The sequence below is a fragment of the Aspergillus udagawae genome (assembly GCF_001078395.1).
Source record: "Aspergillus udagawae IFM 46973 DNA, scaffold_2, whole genome shotgun sequence".
NCBI classification, from domain to species: domain Eukaryota; kingdom Fungi; phylum Ascomycota; class Eurotiomycetes; order Eurotiales; family Aspergillaceae; genus Aspergillus; species Aspergillus udagawae.
Window position 1 is genome coordinate 4,037,011 of NW_025091265.1, and position 22,857 is coordinate 4,059,867.

The following is a 22,857-nucleotide window of genomic DNA, read 5'->3' on the forward strand; positions in this document are numbered from 1 at the left end:
TATTTTCTCAATAATGCATTGAAGCTGCCCTTTGCCTTCCACAAGCAGGTACCCCATGTAGATGGCGGTGATGGCTCCAGCCAAGACGCGATGCGGGGAAGATGGAGAGCGCCTTTTAGCTTGGGCGAGCATTCTTGACATGACAACTTCCCACCATGCGAGCTCCTGTATCCGCCCCTTCGACATGGCTGCAGTGCCGCAGAGGACATTGAACTGGCTATACAGTGTGCTGACTCGGGTTCGTTCCGACTTTCAATTCTCTCCAGCGTAGAGAAAATACTGACTTTTCCAGGATCACTACGATCCCAAGCAAACCTACCAGGATCCCAATCGTACTTACTACGATGTCGCCAATGTCCTCGCACAATATCCCTCACTGTCCCCCCGGACGGATGTGTACAGTAAGTTATCGTGCTACTGCGAAATTGGCCTTTCCCCCACTCCACCCCCTTTGACAATATTCAACTTGGAATTCTTGGTGCTAATGAAGGTCGTTCATCCCGCAGCATACGAAACCGGTTTCTCTGCCTTACTCCTCCACCTGACAGGCACAATACCAGTGTCATTTCGCGGCACCGTTTACAAATTTCCAATCGCATTATGGATTCCGAACACATATCCACGCGAACCCCCAATGGTCTACGTAACTCCGACGCCAGACATGGCCGTTCGAGTAGGGCAGCATGTGACGCTGGAGGGAAAAGTGTATCATCACTATCTTGCGCACTGGGCTGAGGCATGGGATGTCCGTTTGCCTGATACATTTCATTGGATTCTTCTCCAGAGGACCCGTGACTGACTTACGCCATCTTATGCAGAGATCAAACCTAATCGATTTCCTGATGATTCTGCGGGAGGTCTTTGCGAAGGAACCGCCGGTCAAGTACAAACAACCACAGGTACCGCAAGGACCTCAACAGGCCGGGCCTACGCAGACACCGCCTCCTTTGCCTCCTCTGCCCCCAGAGCTGAGTTCGTCAACGCATCAACCTTCGCCGATCCCTCAAAGCGCTCCGCCGCAGCCGACTGGGCAGGTGCCGCCGCCCCCTCCTCCGAAGCCAGGGCAGGCCGTTGCTGCTGAACAACCGCAAGTACCACAAGCCGGGAGGTACAACTCTCCTGCACCTCTACCGCCGTTACCACCAAAAGAACAAGATCTACGACGTCAATCGTTGCACTCCCATGCGATCTTGGGCGGTCAAATTCCCAACAGGTCTTTCCAGTACCCTCCTGAGCGAAGTGGTGCACCTGGAGGGACAGGGGGCTCGTCTGGGTTGTCGCAACTACCACACCACCACGATGCAGTTCAGGCAATATCAGCATATGCGTCCGGGCCGGCATATCAGCCAGGCCGCGGTGGCCAGCCCAGAAGCCCCCCGCCTGCCAACCGAGGACCTCAGCAGCCGCCGTTCCCTGTGCAACAGGCGCCTGCACATCCCTCATTGTACCAGCAGAATGGTACTCGGTACCAGCCGCCACCCCAGCCGGCCATGCAGCCTCTACTTCATGGCCAAGCGCAGCCAACAATTCAGACCCACCAGCCAGCGCCGAAACCAAAGACACAAACACCGGATCTCCTGACTTCACCTTTCGAGCTTGAACTCCCCTCATTCACGCCCACAGGTCCCGCTCCGCCGATCCCGCCAAACCCTGAGAAAGACGCCCTCCTGCACGCTGTGTCTAAGACACTCGCCGAAACCGTTCAAGCCAACGTCTCCCAGTCCGAATCCGCCGCTCAGTCCCTCCTCTCCCAGTCCCAGTCCCTTCAGGCCGCCATCGCAACCTTACAAGGCGAGATCTCCTCGCTCAATGCGCTCAACTCGACTTTGCAGTCCAACACCTCCATTCTCCAGCAATCCCTCCACCGTGCAGACGGCGTTATCGCGGCCGCGCAAGCCCGTATCTCCTCGTCCACTGCCCAAGCCCATGCCTCAAGCTCGGGCTCAGACGCGGCACCATCAGCTCTGCCGCCCATTGATGAGGTTCTCGTCGCCCCTACCGTGGTTGGTAAGCAGCTTTATGACCTCGTGTCCGAAGAACGAGGAATCCAGCAGGCTATTTACGCCCTGCAAGCTGCTTTAGTCAAAGGAGTCATCGGTGTCGACACGTGGTCACGACATACGCGCAGTTTGGCCCGAGAAGCGTTCTTGAAGCGGGCTCTGATCCGAAAGATCGGCAAGGGAATGGGGCTTGAAGAGGCTTGATCAAAGCTTTTACCTTTTTTTCTATGTAGCCTTATATAAATGGGCGGTGCTTGCTTCCAGAGAATGTTCCTGCACCGATTAATAGAGCGGAGCATTTGACAATTGCAATGTTGATACCCATATTACGACATGCTGCGATAACTTAGCCGATCTTTAAAGCAATGTATGAATCAGCATTACCACTACACTACTGTTCAATATCCACCTAGGTGGTCATTCATCAGTCCACAGATTTCGTTTCTCTTGAAAATTTCACCTCACAATGGACCACTGACTTTTATCCTCGTTTTCCTCATGGCTCTGTCAGAGCTAGCCACACCATCCTGGATATCACTACTAGCTGAGGACGTACATACCGTCACGGTTCCCTTTAGCTCAGTGGTTCGATCCTGACACTCTAGCCTGCTAGTATTCCAGCAAATTTTAACATGGAGGTGTTAAGCTCGCACTACTCTTTTGCTGGTGTTCTATCATTCGGTGATAATAATGAGGCTTTCCCAGGACTTGAAGAAGCCTGGATCCCTAAACTACTCCATGAACCCCTGCTCCAGCCAGATTTTCTCAGCAAGACGCCGCAGATTGCCCTGGTCGAACTCAATATTGCCTTCCCGGGGGATGTCTGCTTCTCGCAAGAACAGATCCTCAAATTCAATAATGAGGGGCTCGTTATCGAACAAGGTATCTTCATTGTGGCGCCAGACTATCACCTTCTGTGTCATTGCTGGCTTTCCGTTGCTGACCTTCCACTTTTCTAGCACGATCTCCGGAATGCGTCGATTCACTGATATTGCTAGGGAGATTTTGACGTCGCCTTCTGACTGCTCAAGCCAGAAACGCGCGTCCTCCTCCAGCTTTGAATTCCGTTGGGAGACTCCAACCTCTAGCACAACCGTTGGCCATTTTCGAGAACGGCCGGCCGGGGGACGACTTGGAACCCAGCCATTATCAGGTACTTTGGCCCAGTCATGTCCTCGAATCTTGGTGCCTGAGAAACTTTTCAAGGCAGTCGACAGTCCCATCCGATCGACCGCTTCCTTCAGGATATAATTGAAATTCTGCGTAGCCTCAGTATGCTCGGGAGTGCTCATGGCGATTTCAACGAAGAGCAGTTGAAGGGATTGATTATATGATTTCCACTGCTTGCTCAGATCGGTTCCTTCTTCGAAGTCGCGTTTGAAAATGGTTTCGGAAACGTCAGAGAAGATTATCCCGTCGCAGGGGGATGAGCATTCCGGATCTTTGGATTGATAGAGCTCTGAATCGACGACGTTCTGGAAATGATCCGGTCCTTCCCATGGATAAACATTGAGTGTTGAAGGGAGACCCTCCAGGTCGTCGCTTCTCCTGATCTTGCCATCACTTCGAGATCCGGTACTAACCATTTTGGAGTGCTCATACGGGTATATGATTCTTACATAGAGACGGGATATTTAAAGTGGTGCGGTGACTATATTTATAAGAATTAGAATTGCCTCATGATGATGGCATTATCAAATGCAGGTGAAACCCATGTATATCCTTTCTGTTCAGTATGCTACGGTGCCTAGATAAGCTGTGGAGCCTAAGCTTAATGGCTGAGCCTTAGGATGAAATCCCATGGGTGCCTGGGACCCACATCGTGTATATTACTTAAACCTTTTCTCCATCTACTTCTCAAGCGAGATATGAAACAGGCTGTTCCAACCTAGGTAACTACTGACTATCTTATGGCACTGCCCCAGAGTCCCTTACAAGAAGAGAGACTGACTCTAAGCAGATTATCATGGCAGAAGAACAGCTCAATCCCGATAACGAGGATCTAAACAGGCCGTTCCGTTTCATAGTCACTGGCAGATACCTTGCTGTTCGCTATGAGGACAATAGCTTCACCCTACACAGGGATTACCATGGCCACGGGAGCCTGTTTTATCTTTCAGATGATGACATCCACATAATCAGAGATCGCACATACGTTGGCCAGCTTAACAGTCATCCCATCTACAAGGACAACGTGTTTCACATCTGCCGTGGGTCACAGTACGTCTCTCTCGAGGGGCGTTGGACGGACAATATCGATGAAGCACTTGATGTTCAGATCGACCCAGAGGACCCATACAGGACCGACAGCGCTGACAGTGCTCCTACCCTCTCACTGTCCGAGCCTATTCTCAATCCTGCTCATCCTGTTTCCGCAGATGGAATCGACCTTTACCATCCCGATAAGCAGTTTGCTCTGTATCCCGTTACTCGCGACGGCCTTTGGTATGGTGACGCTGATAATTTCAACGGCAAGCTCATCTTCGGCGGCAATCCGTACAGCGCCGGAATCCCATTTCAGCTCTCAGTACATGAAGGGCGGTCGCGGATCCGCACAAATGACGGCATGTACCTCACCGTCTTGATGGAAGATGATCTTGTCCCGTACCTGAAAGAGGAATGCCGGCAGCATTCCAGGGCCAATTCGTGCGCAGATTGTTCAACATGGTACAGCCTTGGCTTCCGTCCCGAGCCCGATGATTGTCTTGCTCTGATCCCCCGCGGTCTGCCTACCATGTTTGTCTTGTATGACGGGGCTTTCTACTACAGCATGAATGTCCTCAAGGCAAGTTATGCCGAGACCAAGCGCGTTAAGCATATTGAGGAGGCATCGCTCTTTCAGTTTGTTGGCTAGTTGTGTGTCAGTGTGAGACGATTTCTGATCTAGGGTGCTTAAACAAGCCACAGAGCTGGTTACTACTCTGTATTTCTACTCTGTAGATCTAGTCCACTGATATAGGATAAGTCGTATTTTAATCTTCCAGGTGGCAGCAGAAATAAAGGATAATTTGGTAAGTCAGAGAGAAGAGTAGATAATCTTGACCTAGTAAACAGTATTTGACCTCTCTACGGAGTAGCTGTTAAACACTATACCAATAATCGAATGTCTGTGGGTATGTCAAGCAATAGCCTCTGCATTAATGACCTGGAAGCTTCATTCTGGGTGGTGCAATCATATCCTGGCTGATATGACCTATGAGGACGCCTGATGATCTCTGTCGAAGTCGATCGACAGCTGCTAAAGGTGGGCGCTAGATAGCCGTGTCACAGCTGGGCTTGTCTTTGATCCAGCTATAGCATGCACGAGGCTCCGTGGGTCAGCCTCGTATCAGCATGATCTTATCCATTAAATGCAGGATCCTCGCCCTCCTAGGGCCTTATATCTTTCTCTTCTCTCATTGCAAAGCTTCGCCACGTCTCCCGCCAAAGGAGCTGCCTACCTTGACGACTGTGATCACGGTCTGGTATACGTCCAGTACAAGTCTATATAGTTCTATTGGCTGGCACTAACTGGTCCAGAAGTACCTAGCTTCTCCCTGCCTAATTGATATTCGTCGAAGCTGTGTTCTGGTCCGAGCCATAGTAAGCTCGATCATCAAAAGAATCGGGTCAGCATAATCCATCTATTGATTGGGGGAGGAGGATCAGGCTCAGCTTTTGGCCAAGTCATTTGAATTTTCGGGTAAAGGAATGGCTCAGCGATTATGTGGCACATTTTATTGACAGTACATACAGAGCTGTGCATGGAGTTCCACAGATGATAGCAACTGGAATACCAAGTACAATATGTCCGCTGGGCAGCTATTTATACCGGATGCCGCTTGATATTTCTAGGGACTGATATTAACAATAACCTTGAGAGTACCCACATTGATAACATATAGATTCCATTGTAATTGGCAGCATTAGTTTAAGTTTACTATTCTTTTGTGTATGCATACTTAAGAAGACTGAGAATCTGGTACACCTGAATTGATGGATAGAAAAACTAAAAAGCAAGAAAGGTGTCAGGAAGCCTCAGTAAGTCACTATAACCCTGACTTTTAATCCTCCATTGATATTAGGCTCAAGGTTGCTAGGCTTCAGCAGGGAAAGTGTCAGTATGTATTGAACCATAAACTAATATGAAAGGATATAGTTACTACTTATTTTTTAGTAATCCCGTCTCCTGCATAGGCAGATATTCCCAGCCCTAATACCTAGGTTTTATTAAATCAAAACCAGATACCAGCAAACATGACACACTGCCTGCAGATGAAAGAATAAGAAACCCAAATGCATCGCCCAATAATTTCCTATAGTATGCATACCCATTTCACTCGGAGGAACAAGCAAATGCAAGCTTGGCAGTCAATTTGCTCGTAGATTTACCATCAGTAAGGCATTGTTTACTGGTATGCTCCGTTGAATTTAGGGTCGACGGGCAATGAAATTCGCATGATGAGCACCTTACCATCTATTCTGACGTTGTAGACCTTGTTGAAGGTGCCCTGGGCGAGGAAAGCCACTTCAACCGTTCCTGATGGCCGAAGTGACTGTATCGTCTGCGTTATAGCTTCAATGCCAGGTTCAACGGCCCATCGGGGCTCGAGACCGAATGTCTCCTGGACCCAAGCTAGACCATGAAGCTGCGATCCTGGCAATGACATTTCGGTGCGATGACAGTAGCTATGGAGACTCAGTAACGAAATCCGAATGATCCAGGAACATGTGAAGATGTCTTCGCTTTGGTTGACCAGCACTTGGTGTGCGAAGAGACGCTCCTTCTAAAATTGTAGGATGACACATCACTGCCCTCGTCCGCACAACTTGGGTTCCCCCAGATGCTAACACTTAGAGAGAGGGAGAGAGGCCCAGGAGGTTCCAGGAGTTTATATTATAGAGAAAGACAGATGCAGTCGATGCAAACATAGTAAAGCAAAGTGAAATCTCAGTAGGAAGTAGTCTGCTTACCAAATAGGAGCATCATGATACTATAACCCACTTTCTCAGTTATTCCATCAATATCGCGTCATTTACTTGAACCATAACCATATAAGGCTTAAATTTCCCTCTTTTCCTTTGCTTTCTGACAACATCTCCCAAAATGCCCATCGATAGGGACCCACATGTCTGTTGCGTACTGTGTGGGATAGAGTGTGCCTTACACATAGGAGAAGAATTGAAGAAAGCGCATAAAGGCTGGGGGGCATGGGCGGCACGAAAATTCAACAAGAGGAAGAGCCTCATTGTGCCAGCAGCCGAGCTTGAAAACTTGGATCTGGAAACAGACCCCCCGATGTGGTCCTTTTTTTACCGTGCAAGTGAGTGATCTATACTAGTTTCCATCCTCCGCTGAGCCCGCCTCACGCAATAGTACTCTAGTCCTTGATGATCCAAAGACAAGCCGCCTATCAATATCTGGAATATCTCCACACCTCATGCGGGACGTCGGGCAGAAGCCCCGCATAATGATCGATTCAGATAAAGCGCTAGTCTTTCCTGGGCCCAAAATGGCCCGTCAGAAATGGAACGTGGATTTTCATATGGCCAATCTCTTTGAGGCTGACCGAAATAGAGAAAACGGTGCGCGTATTGGATATGTCATGCATCCACACTGCTGGCTACTGGTTGATCGGTTCCTGGGGCACCGCGTTGTGAAGCAGAACCTGCGCGCCTTTACACAAGCTATCGAGATGTATTGGAGAGCTCACCGAACACTTTGGATGCCGGACCTAATCCATGAGACTGATGAATATCCATGCTATGAAAATGCAGCACCCTGGATCAAGCAGAACTATCCCACATATGCGGCAGGAACCTTTGACCGCACACACATGTCCTTGAGTCCACTTATAATCCGTGATATCCAAACATTGATCGCAGTGGCTACTCAAGAGCACGAGAAAACCCTTGGCCACGCCATGAAGTTGCATTCTATCGTTGCTGATATCCCTGTCGAAATCATAATGATGATCACTGATACGATCTACCAGAGCCGTCCACCTTGTCACGAAAGAATCCTAGATACTCGCAACGTGCTAGAGGCCTTTCAATGGAAACTACCTGATTCATACTGGCAGATGCGCTGCAACCCTAATCTTGTATTCGAGGTGCAAGACATAATTAAGGCAGGGACACAAATCGACTGGGCATACTTCTGCCTAGGGTTACATGAGCTATTGTTGCAAGAGGACTGGTACTGCAATAGTGGTTTATATTTTCGTGGCCGGATCCTGTATCTCATTGAATGTATTAGAGGGAGCCTTTCAAACACAATCTAGGCATCGAGAATGTTATTCAACCAATCCCATAGGCTGATAATTAACTTTGTTCCGTTGTCAGCCTGTCAAGCAGAATATGACTTTCGTTTCTACTATGCTAGAAATGGTCGACTAGACATTTTTCTAGCGTAATAGATTTGATGGCTAACATGACCAAACAATAGTCACAGTCAGTGACGATTGAAACCAAATACTTGTTGTCTGTCAATCAAGACACAGAGTATATCTAGTTCATTGACATGCACTGGTTACCTGAAAGCTTTCTCCTTAATGTGTGTTACTACATGATAATACTGCAAATGTCCTATAAATGACACCATGAATAAGACACCCATGATGTCAAACCAAACTTGAGAGGTTATTCTCAGTTATTCTCCAGGCATATATGTCTATTGATGGGCTTTAATATGACTTAGGACAATAGTATACTTAGTACAATATGTCACAGACGTCTTTATAAATACTGTCTACAGTAGGTTTCTCCAACACAGAAAGCTCGGGAGTCAATGTTCAGTAACCTGTGACCGCTATGGACTACACTTCGTCCGATGCAGGCCATTACAAACCTCTCGATAAGTACCCAGCAGCCGTTGAAATAGGCACTGGGAAACAAAGCTGGGAAAATCCCCACAATAAACTCTACGCTGATCATCGCCCCGGCGTTAAACAAGAAGCCATTGTTGAATTGTTGAGCCGTCAGTTATAAAGCGAAAAGCGAGCGGAAACGATGCTTCTATAAGGACTCCAGAGACTTCCACGCATAGCCATATTAATGATGATATGCTGCCGAATGTCGCATAGTCAGAGGCACAGGTGAGGGTTGCAGTGGGGGTCTTAGTAGATTCGATACAGAATATTTAGGAGGGTGAACACTACCTTGAATTAACCCTGAATGGCAGCCACACTTAGAACATGTAAGTAGAGTAACCACTACCATACTTTCACAGTTTTATGTCTTTGAATTATTATTATTTTTTTTTCCCCCTCGGTGTCTCAATCAGTCTTCACTCAGATTGAGCTAAAGTATCACTTGGTCATCTACTGGGCTGGCAACAGAATTCTTAGGTGCTATAGAGAGGTAAACTTCCAATTTATGGTCTAGGTCAGATTCCTATCAACTCCACCTGAAGCGGTTGACATTGGTAATATCACGCAACAAAATCTGACAGGGATCGAAATGCGATCCATGCTGATATCAAAGCATAACGGCTCATAGATACAGAGAAGTGAATGTAAGAAATATGACTCGGCCGAAGAAAAGACCCTAAAATTGATTCAAATGTCCTTCTCCGCCATGTCGGCAGATTCATCGTTATAGAAATGCTCATTTCACCTCATTCGCGTCTGAGAAAGGACTCTCGACTCGTGGAGGTGGTACTCGGCTGCTTCTGTTTGACCTGGATCCGTCATTCGTATCCAGAAAGGCCGACGACCGCGCCTCGTTCTGAGAGGCATGTTGGTCCTTGAAGGGACTTTGATCGACTGCAGGTGAATCTTCAATCACCGTTGGGGCGTGAGAGGATCTGGCACGCGGAGTCTGCCCCGCGCTGTCCTTGTGGTGAGATGTCTTGTCGTCGTTCTCATCGTCTGACGAACTGGCATCAAAAGTGGAGGTCGTAGCATCGAATTTGGGCTTTGCTGTGCTGCTGGAGCGTGCGTCGCTCGTGCTAGACGAGCTAGACTCTGTCTGTTCCTCGATGGCTTGAACAGTCGGTGTGTTTGTGGTCTTTTTGGCGCCGGTGGCCTTCACCATGACAGGTTTGGCGGTGACTGTCCGCGCGACAATCGAGCTCTTGGTGTTGGCTTCTGTAAATGCCGCCTTCGCAAGCTGTGCTTTGGTAATGGCGGGAACAGCTGGCGTTTCTGGTGCGGATGAAGGCTGGTTTCCGTTATGGATGCTAACAACAGCAGCCCGAGTGCGCATGACCTGCTGGGCAGGCATCGGGCTGACGATGGCGTTGTTGCGGTAGATGGTGGTGGCAACGCTGCTGCGCAAGCTAGGAGAAAAGCTGCGATGAGCCTGCGAGACATCGGACCAGGCCGAGTCGCGCAAGTCGCCTGGCATAAAGAAGTGCTGGTCCGGGGAGGCGCCAGGAAGAGGCGGGACCGGCGGCACCAGTGAGCCCGGGGTTTCTGGCGGTGATCGGTTGGTGACACCGGGGATATAGGCTATCTGAATGACATTTGATGCGCGAGTCAAGACTGTCGAGGCAATCGAGTTGGTCGATTTCCGAGACTGACGAGCGTCTCCGAATGCGCTTCTCTTTTCTGCAGTGTCACCACCTTGCTGATCGTATTCACTCCGCTTCTTGCGAACGAAGAAAAACCAGATCAGAAATGTGACAATAGCAATGAAAGCGACCCCACCAATGACTCCTCCTGCAATAGCGCCCACATTGCTACCGCCTCCGTCTGACGAGTTGCCGGAGCTGCTGCCGGAAGTGGACGTCTGAACACATTTGGTAGTGGCGCATTGGCTACACGATTGACTGATCATCGTACATGTGTAACCCTCATCGCAGACGGGGCATGACGGTGCTGTTGAATCGCATGAGATGCATTGTTGGAAGTCGCGAGAGTATATGGCTAACATCATCCGGGTTAGTAAACTATCATAGAGGGCATATCGACGGCAAAAGGCTCATACCGCGCGGGAAGAAGGGATGATCGATGAATTGAGACATGATGAAGAGGTCAAAGATGGCGGATGGAAAGATAACAGTGCAGGTTTCTGTCGTGACAAGCAAAATGACGGTGCGAAAGGACGATGCCGTCGACTGGCTCTATAGCAAAGGTACGATGAATCGAAAGGAAAAAGAGTGAAAAGCCGGTCAACGGCGTAGCGAATGTGTAGATATAATCCAAAAGAACGTGAGATGCTCAGGGAAGACGTCAAGTCGAGAGCGTTATGGTTGGGTCATAAGTATTTAGTGACGGCAGCTGTGGATTGATCTCGACGGTGTAGTGTTGACGGCAGTCATAGCCTCTCGGGCATCATGAATCTTGAGTAAGCAGAGAGTCAACGTCGATTTCATCCAGATCCAGGATCGCCAGACGCTTTCTTTAAATTTATCGACCGGTAAGCAGCACCAAGTTGTTCCGGTTGGTTGACGTCGGAAGACACGCGCTGCGACCGGGGATGGAAGTAGGGAGCTTGCAAAAACAAACAAATGGATGGACAATCGAGAAGACGAGGGTATATGGAGTAGAATAGAATCAAAAGGAGTATAATATGTAAAGGGAAGAACGAGGATATCAGATCAGAATGGAAAGTAATGGGAGTGGTAGTAAAGAGCGGCAAGAAAATGGAAGAGGGATGGTTATTGACTTGGAGGGAGAAGGGTGGAGAGAAGGTCGTGGTGGTGAGGTAGTACTGGACTATTGTTACTAAGAGGGCTTCGGGAGGAGAATCTTATGCCCACCACAACCGAATGTTAACGCCACGGCTTATCTTGATTATGTATCTCTGCTAGTCTCATCAGTATCAGAATGGAGTCAGAGATGCAACAAGTTTGAATCCCCTTATCGAGGGCAAGCTCTCCTCGATATATATAGAGAATATGCTTCTACGTTGACATTCTAGGTTCTATGCGGGTAGTCTGGATGATCATGTACGAGAATAAAGAGGCAGTGGCGGGTATCTAGATACTCTCTATCTGCATAGAGGTCAGGGCCAAGACCCAAGCCAGCAGCATTAACATTGCAGCCACTCTGCAAGGACTTCTTTATCTCTTCTTCCCTCCTAACATGACACTCGAAAACTGCCACCTAGAGTCAACAAATACAGTACATACACCGACCCATCGACATCGCCCTTACTTGGCATATCTTGAATTTGTGGCTATCATGCCAGTCTCTTAACAACCACATATGGCTCACGCTTATCGAGGTATTCCATCCCATTCAAGAACTGCCTGCTTGTTCAGCCGGCTGTGCCCCCTATGTTGTTGGGGCGTGGCTCGACTGCCCCTGGTCTGGACCATCTCACGTTCTTTTGACGGGAAATTACACTTGATGACCTGGACCAATCACATTTCACTGTGGCGTCCAGTTCGTCCTCAGGCACGGCACAAAGAGGAGTCAATTTCAGGTACACCAGCTCCGTCGCTACCAGCCTTTAATCTGATCCATTATTTGCCATGGCCCAGCTCACTGTTTCACAACCCTTTCCTGGGTTGAGAGGTCCAGAGTCTGTCATATGTTCAAACGTAGCCCTCGTAGGGCTGTGCAGTCTGTGCTTCTCTTGACTGCTGTGATATGCGGAAATTTGAAAGGCACTTCTCAAGGTAGTACTACTGAGTTGTGCCAAGCATGCGTCATCCTGATCCATCCAGAAAGTGTGGTGCTCCAATGGCCGCTCTTAGGTAGATGTTGTCTTGATAGACTGGCCTGTCTCTGACTCTCCATAGACAGCAGAGTTGAAATGCAATAAATAATGTATGTCAGCGATATTGTCAAGCAGTAATCCACACCGTAGGATAGTTATCTGATCAGTCTCCGTTCGCAATGCTGGAGATGTTATTCTATGTCCTGCAAGCTCGATCTGCTCCAGGAACTAATGGACATCGTTCCAGTATACACATTTCTTCTCTTGCGATGCCTTGCATGGTTTGTCAGATTGACCATGGTAGGGCAAGTGAGTGTCATGTCATGATTCATGTTACGCAGTAGGTCAATTGTGAGCTGGTCAACGCGGTGTCTAGGTATATATATATATATCTTCAAACTAAATGTTGCAATTACCCTCGGGTTTACAACGAAACATTGCTATTCCACCGTACTTGCCATGACAACGAGAAAATTCAAGGCAGGCTAACGAGCTGTCAAAAACATACATATTGAAATCGGCAGTGATATCGTTACTGTTCAGGTGTCTCTCTCGAATCTGAGGAAGAAATGGTAAGAAACAGGCGCAACCAGAAGCCTTAGCCAGCGCACAAGAATGACCAAGTCTAATTTAAAGCTCGAGACAGTATGCCCGTATATACCTCCTAAGAGTGTCTAAGATAGTCCTGGGGGTTACTAATAGAGTCACAACTTATGTGATTTTGTTGGTAATTGTTACTCCTCCCTACAGATATCATAGCTACATCATCATCTTCAACAGCAACAACCACAACAGTGATGAAGAGAAGTCTACAGATCTACCGGTCTGATTGACAATACAATTTCTGCCAAGGCTTGATAATCTTCACCCAGTATTTTGATTAGTCTCGCGGATACTCTCAGGCGAGAGCTAAGCTTGCTTAAAAATTAACCAGTTGACACTTTCGAAGAAACGGATATGTTTGCAGTGTCAAAACAGGTTGTACAGTCGTGGTAGGTATGAAAAATCCACACCGAATACCGGCTGTTCCTGGTACTGAACTGCCACGTACATTAGACAAGACGATACTCCATGAATATGATCCGTCTATGGGAGTCGAAAATCTCCTCTCTTCAGACATGGCAGTCAAAATAACCTTCAAATGCTGGACCTGATAACAGAGCCAATAGCATGAGATATGATGCTCAGAAATCATATCCTTGCGTGCTGACTTGATCACATTAGGGGGTTTCTTTCACCACACCACAGCCAAAGCTGCAAGACGAAAGCAAGACAAAAGCTTAAGTCCGCCGAATTCATTGCAAAGGCGTGGCATGCACCAAGTCATACTTGCATTGTAGGTGACAGGCGCCTTAGAATCTCTCTGCAGGGTTGATCCTCGGAGAAGTGGTTCTGAGGTCCTGGTTCGGAAATTTCCGTCTCCAAGCTGATCAACTGGGTTGATCCTCCGAGGTTCAGACCCTGTTCTGGATGGCTTTCAGACTCCTTTGCATGGATATGTCCATCGAGGCTGTGAGTGTGACTTCAGACTTTGATCTGCTTTCTGCATTTGGGTTTATTTCAGCACCCCCCCAATCAAAGGTATATCTTCAAGGACTGTAGCATACGAAGTTAACAGACTTAAAAGCTTGCATATGTAGAGAGGTACAAAGGTGGCTGGAGTTTGTTGCTTTGTTCTAAAAATAGGTATGCAGGAGTTATGAGAAGTGGCGGTTCAAAAGACTAAGACAGATTAACCAGCCAAGTGTGGCAATGATGATCATCAAGCCAATTTAACTGGGGCTAAGCAGTCTTTTTATGGAGTGGCACTGTGACAGCAAAATAATACGGAGTCATAAAAATGTCAAGGGCAGGGAGAACCATGAAGCGGGAAGGACTCCTGTCCCTAATACGGTATCGTCCTAAATGTGAAGAAAACCAGTCATGACAGACAATCTCTTTGATTGATGTGGATTTTAATCTTGAAACCATGGCTGACCTCTAAACATAATACATGTAGTAAATGAACGAATCAGTAGTCTAGAGGATGACCCTCCAATTAAAGTGAGAGCAGACAAGGATCTGGGCTAGTACTGACTCCCAAACTCTGCTGTGTTTGTTTGACCAACGGCTGATGGACACAAAGGAAATGAGTCCACTCCACTGTATCCACAAGGTTATATTTGGCTGGGGCGTTAGCCTTTTCGAGAATCTCTGGATGACCCCCGCCCCCTGAAACTTCATATGTATTAAAACTGTGTTGTAGTTGTATATTTATTGTAATATATTACGGAGTTGTTTGGCCTCTTTGCATGATAACTAAGGCATGGACAAATTCCAAATGTGATGTACAGAGAGAGTAGTGCCGTCAGCACAATATGGAAGCAAGCCAGTTGTTGAAGTAGGTATGAGCTAGAAAGAAACTAGAATCTGCCGAACCTCGCTTGGCATATCAAGTCCAGTATTCAGCCCATTGCTGAGTAGATCAACATTCTTCTGAATGTAATCTCTGCCCCTCTCAGTCATGCTGGCGAGGGGTGTAGAATGCTGGGATACCAGATATTTTAGTAAGCTACACTTGGCCACAAGATAACGACGTAAGTATCTTACCAATTCTCGAGGTCCATTAAGTCACGATGCTGCAGATACCCAGCCATATTGTTCGAAGCCATATTGTTTGGATCATGGGATGTGTGACCTCGATGTTCTGAGTGAGTACCAGTAATTGTAATACATAAATCTAAATGCTTTAAGATATATACAGGCTTGGCTTCCATGGGTGTGTTTCAGCTCTGGAATGAATTTTCATAGGCCAAGTAAAACTGACAGGACTCTCCCGAACGTCCCTAGTAGATAGACTCTGGAAACCCGGAGTCTCATGCTAGGATAGCAAGTTGATGCTCGCGCCATTTAAGAAAAATGACAAAAAGAGACTCGGTCACGTCAGCTTTGAAAAAAGAAGCAGCCAGGTCAGCTGGGGTGTTTGCCATGCAGTACCTTCAGGAACTAAGTAGGTACCTAGGTAGCTGGGTTGGAACATTGGTATGAAAAGACGTGAACAATACGGATCTCGGCTACGTAATACCTTTACCTGACCGACCAGATCATCGAAGTATCACGGTGCTGACACTTGGAGGCGATCTGTTTCGTTAATTGAGCCCCCAACCTCCAAATATGAAGGGGGGCAACGGAAGAACTGCTCAGCACCCTCAAAATATGTTCGAAGTCCTGCTTCTTGTAGTGATGTCTCAGACAATTGTCCAGCCTAGAGAATCCTTTGATGTGAAAAATGATACGGGATCATTGGACTATCCGTCAACAGTACCGGGGATGATTGGATAACTACTGGGTAGTGATGGTTGACAGGTACTTAGCCTCATCCTAGGTACTCAGGCTCCCGGCTCCTTGGTAGTTGTTGTAAGAAAACCAAATACCCACCACCGAGGGCTCCCCACTGGCCATCCGCATCGCTCAGCTGTTGCTGCAGACCGAAAAAAAAGGGCGCCAAAGCGAACTCCTACTTCCTCTTAGTTCAACTTCCTAGGTCTAACGGCTCATAGGAGGGCTGATCATACTTCTGAAATTTTTCCTCTTGGAGCCTGTTGTTCATATCTTTCTTTTACTCTTCACCTTCACCACCTCCCGCTCTCCCAGCTTTGTTTGGGGAAACTGACTGATATCCCGACTGCCTCATTTGTATACATAATTGTTTGTTCCCCCACAGGCTTGTCACCCTGTCAACTCCCTCACTTTCGTGGTTGTGGGCTTCAAACATCAGCCCTGGCGGCTTCATCCACGTTTCTTCCTTACTGTGTCCGCCCCTCGACCAGCCTTTCAATAATTTACTTGATCGGCCTTTCGTCTTTAACTTCTTGTTCATCTGCTTCGTTCGACTCATTGGAGTGTTGATCGATTTCTTTGTCCTGTCTGAACATTATTCGGACCGGCGGTCTCCTTACTCCTTCTCCTGATACCCCCTTTCCGTTTTTCCCCTTGCGTTTCGCTTCAGCTCGCGTCTGTCGATTTTTCAGTGTCCTTCTCGCGCATACTACAACATTTTGACAACAACTTGAAAACGCATCGACACCATGGCCTACCAAGGCTCTGGTTCTCATTCACCGCCTCACTACGAGGATAACGGCCACCGACTTCAAGACCTGCCCCATGGTTCGGTAAGTCTTGGATCAAGCTTTAGTCTGCTCTACGTTCGGACAAGGCTAATACGAAGGATTCGTAGTACGAAGAAGAGGCGTCGAGAGGGTTGCTATCCAGCCAGCAAGGCCCCTTCACAGGCCCGTTTGATGACCCTCATCAGCATGGTCAGTCGACTACCAGACCTGTTTCTGGATACAGTTTGAGCGAGACCTATGCCCCCGAAGCGGCGTATCATGACCCCTATAATCAACCCGGCCCCGGCTCAGTTTACTCGGCTCAGTCTGCGGAGAATCCGGCGGCTGCTTTCGGTGTCCCTGGACGTGTCGCTTCCCCCTATGCTCGAAGTGACACTTCATCCACAGAGGCATGGCGCCAGCGACAAGCTCCCGGAGGCGGCCCCGGTGGGTTACGGCGTTATGCTACCAGAAAGGTCAAGTTGGTGCAGGGTTCCGTCCTGAGCGTCGATTATCCTGTTCCTAGCGCGATTCAGAACGCCATTCAGGCCAAGTACAGAAACGATCTCGAGGGTGGAAGTGAGGAATTTACGCACATGCGATGTGAGTGATCTCAGACGCTATAGCTGACCTTTCTATTCCGTCCACGTCGCTGACAAGCGCTCGCACAAATCTCAGACACCGCGGCCACCTGCGATCCCAACGAATTTACACTACACAATGGTTACAACCTTCGACCTGCGATGTACAACAGACATACCGAACTGCTTATTGCGATCACCTATTACAACGAAGACAAGACGCTCACTTCGCGTACACTGCACGGTGTCATGCAGAACATTCGCGACATCGTGAATCTGAAGAAGTCAGAGTTTTGGAACAAAGGTGGTCCAGCCTGGCAGAAGATCGTGGTCTGCCTGGTTTTCGATGGTATCGACCCTTGCGACAAGGACACTTTGGATGTCCTTGCGACAATCGGTATTTACCAGGACGGCGTCATGAAGCGTGACGTCGATGGCAAAGAGACTGTGGCTCACATTGTATGTGTACTCGGATCAATTGGGACCACTGGAGGTACTGACTGGTTATAGTTTGAATATACGACTCAACTGTCTGTGACTCCGAATCAGCAGCTGATCCGCCCCACCGATGACGGTCCCAGTACCCTTCCTCCGGTCCAGATGATGTTCTGTTTGAAGCAGAAAAACAGCAAGAAGATCAACTCCCACAGATGGCTCTTTAATGCATTTGGTCGCATTCTCAACCCCGAGGTCTGCATTCTTCTTGACGCCGGCACAAAGCCTGGTCCTAAGTCACTTCTGTCGCTCTGGGAGGCCTTCTATAACGACAAAGATTTGGGTGGTGCTTGTGGTGAGATTCACGCCATGTTGGGTAAGGGCTGGAAGAACCTGATCAATCCGCTCGTTGCCGCCCAGAACTTCGAATATAAGATCAGTAACATCCTGGACAAGCCCTTGGAGAGTTCATTTGGTTATGTCAGCGTCTTGCCTGGTGCCTTCTCAGCTTACCGATTCCGCGCAATTATGGGCCGTCCTCTTGAACAGTATTTCCACGGTGACCACACTCTTTCAAAGCAACTGGGCAAGAAGGGTATCGAGGGAATGAACATTTTCAAGAAGAACATGTTCTTGGCCGAAGATCGTATTCTCTGTTTCGAGTTGGTTGCTAAAGCTGGTTCAAAATGGCACCTGACATATGTCAAGGCCTCCAAGGCTGAAACCGACGTGCCAGAAGGCGCTGCGGAATTCATTTCGCAGCGTCGTCGTTGGCTGAACGGTTCGTTCGCTGCCGGTATTTATTCGCTCATGCACTTTGGTCGGATGTACAAGAGTGGACACAACATTATCCGCATGTTCTTCCTGCACATCCAAATGTTGTACAATATCTTCTCAACGGTTCTGACATGGTTTTCTTTGGGTAAGTTAATGTTCATCCAAAGCGCACTCCATCCCCTTTTTGTTCTTGTTCTGACAAATGCTCGAATAGCTTCTTACTGGCTTACTACCACCGTAATCATGGACTTGGTCGGCACCCCGAGCCCCAATAACAAAGACACAGCTTTCCCGTTCGGCAAGACTGCAACTCCCATCATCAATACTATCGTGAAATATGTCTACTTGGGATTCCTTCTCTTGCAATTCATCCTCGCACTGGGCAACCGTCCAAAGGGTTCGAAGTTCTCATACCTTGCGTCTTTCGTCGTTTTCGGCATCATTCAGGTCTACGTGGTTGTTGATGCGCTGTACCTGGTGGTTCGTGCGTTCACCGGAGGTGCTCCTATGGATTTCACCACAGACAAAGGTGTTGGTGAATTCCTCAAGTCGTTCTTTTCGTCCAGCGGTGCGGGTATCATTATTATCGCCCTCGCTGCTACATTCGGTCTCTACTTTGTGGCATCCTTCATGTATCTGGACCCCTGGCATATGTTCACTTCCTTCCCTGCCTATATGTGTGTCCAATCGTCATACATCAATATTCTGAACGTGTACGCTTTCAGCAATTGGCACGACGTTTCGTGGGGTACCAAGGGTTCAGACAAGGCAGACGCTTTACCCTCTGCCAAAACCACCAAGGATGAGGGCAAGGAGGTTGTCATCGAGGAAATTGACAAGCCCCAGGCTGATATTGACAGTCAGTTCGAGGCAACGGTCAAGCGTGCTCTGACACCCTATGTGCCACCAGTTGAGAAGGAGGAGAAGACTTTGGAAGACTCGTACAAGAGCTTCCGAACGAGACTGGTCACGTTTTGGATCTTTAGCAACGCATTCTTGGCCGTTTGCATCACCAGTGACGGTGTAGATAAATTTGGCTTCACGGTATGTAGACGGCGGCAATCCTTGTTAAAAGAGACGAAGCTAACATGTTGCAGAATTCTGCTACCGATCGGACGCAGCGTTTCTTCCAGGCTTTGCTGTGGTCCAACGCCGTCATTGCCCTGTTCCGTTTCATCGGAGCCTGCTGGTTCCTGGGCAAGACAGGTTTGATGTGCTGCTTTGCCCGGCGTTAGAAGGGCTTCCTGTCGTAATGATTGCGATTAGTGGTTCTTCGCCAAAGGGTCTATCGATGGCCAAGAACCTCTTGGCACATTTCCCATCACAATGTTGTATTTTACATATGATGCTTGCTTTGTTACCTCCTTTTTCTGTTAAAGTTGGCTCTGTCACGGTTGGATCTATGTGCTTCGACAGGGCCTTATGCACTGTGATGTCTCGTAAACTCTTAGCGATTAGAAAAGGAATTCGATGCATCAATAGCTCAGATAGAGCTGCCAAAGAATGAATGTCTTTCTTTTGTGTGATTGCTTCTGGCTTGATCATATGAGCGCTGGACACTGTCCTGTCCTACGAATTTGGGTAGTGGCGATGGCGTCAGGCCGCGGGCACATTGCCTTCTTTGAATATGCTTCAGTGTCACCTCTATCTTTTAGTTTCTATTTTATCTTACTCCTCACAGTGGCCGATTCAATCTGTTCAGTTCTGGTGTTTTATTGACCTTTGATCGCAATCTACGCTCTCACACTCCATCTTGCGCTTCTGCGGAGTGGAGATTAGGCCGCTGGTTGATTCATTGCCTATGGAAGACCCCCGCAGGCCCGAACTCTAGTGACCCTCCTCATACTTCTCTCTGGTTTTTTGTCACGACCACTGCAGATCCGCTGTTATTGCTGCGGAAATATTCTTTCTTTTCCTCGTTTTGTTCGATATCCGGTACTCTTGTCGAAAGCTTCTAGGGGACGTGTGGCGGTGCTTTGTCCAAGATGTTGAAGATCTGGTCTATGGTACAGTCGCTCCCTTGCCCGCGCGGTCCTTCGTCTACTCTTGTATGACTGACAAGCGGTATTTCTTGTAGAAACAACAGCAACAGCAGGCTGAAAATGCCGAAGGAGCAGCAGGAAAGAAGAAGAAGAAGGTTACGGCCGCGCAGTTGCGCGTGCAGAGAGGTATGGACCGTTCGCAGGCCTGACGATGAGGGTGGCGCACGACGCACGAGACACAACGCAAGAAGCAAGGCTCGCTGACAGTAGCATGGGACTAGATCTGCAGGAGTTGACCCTCGGAAGCACGATGAAGATGAATTTTCCTAACCCTGACGATATCCTCAACTTTACGCTTACGATCGAGCCCGACGAGGGCATGTACAAGGGTGGCGCGTTCCATTTCAACTTCACCGTTAACCAGAACTTCCCGCATGATCCGCCCAAAGTGAAGTGCACGCAGAAGATTTACCATCCGAATATTGATCTGGAGGGGAATGTCTGTCTGAATATTCTGCGGGAGGACTGGAAGCCTGTTCTGAACTTGAATGCGGTTATTGTGGGCATGCAGGTGGGTTTGGGACACGGTGAACCCGTTCCGTATAGTTTGTCGGACTGACCTTTGTATCTGCTGGATAGTTTCTCTTCCTTGAGCCGAATGCCTCTGATCCTCTGAACAAAGAAGCTGCGGAGGATCTGCGGACGAATCGGGAGGGCTTCAAGCGCAACGTTCGCACCGCGATGGCCGGTGGATCGGTCAAAGGTGTGCAGTTCGACCGTGTGATGCGATGAGTGCGGCAGGCCGCTAGGTTTCGATTGCAAAGTGTTCCAATTTAGTGGCGCCATATACAATAACGACACGAGCCCAGCTTCAACGAACATCATACGTACGGCGGACATGATATGGTCAAAACCGCAGCGATGCCCTCATTGATGGATACGGATATGGATACGGAGATGGGCTGCATGCGATGCAGGCCTATAGGGGGGTTCACGTAATCGTAGAATGGTCTATGCACGTACATAACTTGACTTGCTTTAGCGACTGGATAGATTTTGTCATGAAAGAAATGAGCACTTATACGGTTCCCACGTATCTTCTTTTCGCCAATGTCTTTTAGACCATTTTCCTATCTTGAATTCATTCCTTGTAGTCGTTTAGGAGCGCATGGCACTTCTTGTCCGGCCGAGCCTCAATTTTGCGCCGTCTATACTATGGACAAGATCGGCGGAAGAGTCTAGCAGCTCTACAGACTGATGGGGTCTTTCCCAAAAAGATACAGAGGGTGGACAAAGGAAACGGCATGTCTGGAGCTACAACCACCGTATATATACAACCAACAGGAATGACTGAGCAATTGCGAAATAATTGAACAAATTCTTTCTTTTCCTTTCGAAAGCCCGGCGCATCGACTCGTTCAACACATCAACCAGACAGCGTGTATGACACCATTACCACCAAACCCGTCGAGCACCTAGCCCCCGATATGATCACTCCTGAGCTACTATGCCTCCATGTGACTCTTGGTCGTCACCAAACGACAAATGACCACGGGAATCTTGAAACGGGACGGCAAATGATGCCGTTCTCTATGCTGAATTTGTCTGAAGGATGCATCGAACCCACGGACTATCAAGTCTATGCCTGCTGAGCAGCACGCTCCTTCTCGAGACGGGTGTAGTAGGAGTCACGGGCGCGAACGCGGGGGAGGTGGTAGCCTGCTCAATTGTGAGAAAGAAATATATACAAAAGGAGCCTGGAGGGGTTTCCCCTGCTTGGGAATGGTGCCATGATACGTACCGTACCACCAGAGGTAACCGAAGGTGGTGCCGAAACCTGTACGCCAATGGGTATATGGTTAGTCTTTCAGCGCTGGGTGTAGTTGCTCGGATACATTGTGAAAGGCATGTCTGCTTCGTTAGAGGAAGATAGAGGTCATCCTGGGAATCCCGGAAGCTGGTGGGACAATTTATGCTCGTCCTTGTATTTCCGATTCACTGTGCTGCTGAGCGATATGAGATTGACTCACCGAAAGCGGTGCTCAGGTCGAGAACGAGACCACGGCGGAGCATCTATAATCTAGTGTGTTAGCCAATACGTGTTTGACCAAATCGCTACCGGGTGACCGAAGGTAGAGGCTAGGATGTAGCGTGGGTGGGATGTAGACGTACGCCGGTGATGGGAGGAATAGCGGCGGCCATTGCGACGGATTGATGAGAGTAGACGATTCAGGAAGACAGGTAGATGCGATATCAGCAGACAGGGAACCCTGTTATGAGGTGGTGGGGGACAGGCGGAGGGGGGAAGGAAAGGAAAGCGAACGATGATGCGAACTTGAAAGTCGAGGTGAAGCTTTCCGATCCGGCACGTAAGCGACCGATGTGAGTGGCCTGACTGGGTCCT

The 22,857-nt window shown here is 48.5% G+C and overlaps 7 protein-coding genes across 7 annotated transcripts; 5 read left to right on the top strand and 2 right to left on the bottom strand.

Annotated features, from left to right (window-relative positions):
• Positions 1–184: 184 nt before the first annotated feature.
• Positions 185–2,204, top strand: Aud_003723 (putative endosomal sorting complex protein TSG101; the record flags this gene model as incomplete). Its single annotated transcript, XM_043288670.1, has 4 exons — positions 185–238; positions 293–401; positions 507–745; positions 819–2,204. The coding sequence occupies 4 exons, from the start codon at positions 185–187 to the stop codon at positions 2,202–2,204; spliced, it is 1,788 nt and encodes a 595-aa protein (XP_043144605.1).
• Positions 2,205–2,731: 527 nt separating this feature from the next.
• Aud_003724 (uncharacterized protein) lies at positions 2,732–3,586 on the bottom strand (the record flags this gene model as incomplete). The annotated part of the gene is made up of 1 exon (XM_043288671.1): positions 2,732–3,586. One exon carries the CDS (start codon positions 3,584–3,586, stop codon positions 2,732–2,734), a length of 855 nt encoding a protein of 284 aa, XP_043144606.1.
• Positions 3,587–3,966: 380 nt separating this feature from the next.
• Aud_003725 (uncharacterized protein) lies at positions 3,967–4,854 on the top strand (the record flags this gene model as incomplete). The annotated part of the gene is made up of 1 exon (XM_043288672.1): positions 3,967–4,854. The coding sequence occupies one exon, from the start codon at positions 3,967–3,969 to the stop codon at positions 4,852–4,854; it is 888 nt and encodes a 295-aa protein (XP_043144607.1).
• Positions 4,855–7,492: 2,638 nt separating this feature from the next.
• On the top strand, positions 7,493–8,263 carry Aud_003726 (uncharacterized protein; the record flags this gene model as incomplete). Its single annotated transcript, XM_043288673.1, has 1 exon — positions 7,493–8,263. One exon carries the CDS (start codon positions 7,493–7,495, stop codon positions 8,261–8,263), a length of 771 nt encoding a protein of 256 aa, XP_043144608.1.
• Positions 8,264–9,587: 1,324 nt separating this feature from the next.
• Positions 9,588–10,947, bottom strand: Aud_003727 (uncharacterized protein; the record flags this gene model as incomplete). Its single annotated transcript, XM_043288674.1, has 2 exons — positions 9,588–10,849; positions 10,911–10,947. The coding sequence occupies 2 exons, from the start codon at positions 10,945–10,947 to the stop codon at positions 9,588–9,590; spliced, it is 1,299 nt and encodes a 432-aa protein (XP_043144609.1).
• A 5,710-nt stretch (positions 10,948–16,657) lies between these two features.
• On the top strand, positions 16,658–19,706 carry chsG (chitin synthase class III; the record flags this gene model as incomplete). The annotated part of the gene is made up of 6 exons (XM_043288675.1): positions 16,658–16,741; positions 16,807–17,281; positions 17,357–17,718; positions 17,770–18,616; positions 18,686–19,515; positions 19,569–19,706. The coding sequence occupies 6 exons, from the start codon at positions 16,658–16,660 to the stop codon at positions 19,704–19,706; spliced, it is 2,736 nt and encodes a 911-aa protein (XP_043144610.1).
• A 750-nt stretch (positions 19,707–20,456) lies between these two features.
• Positions 20,457–21,245, top strand: Aud_003729 (NEDD8-conjugating protein UBC12; the record flags this gene model as incomplete). Its single annotated transcript, XM_043288676.1, has 4 exons — positions 20,457–20,477; positions 20,549–20,639; positions 20,735–21,024; positions 21,093–21,245. 4 exons carry the CDS (start codon positions 20,457–20,459, stop codon positions 21,243–21,245), a joined length of 555 nt encoding a protein of 184 aa, XP_043144611.1.
• Positions 21,246–22,857: the final 1,612 nt, after the last annotated feature.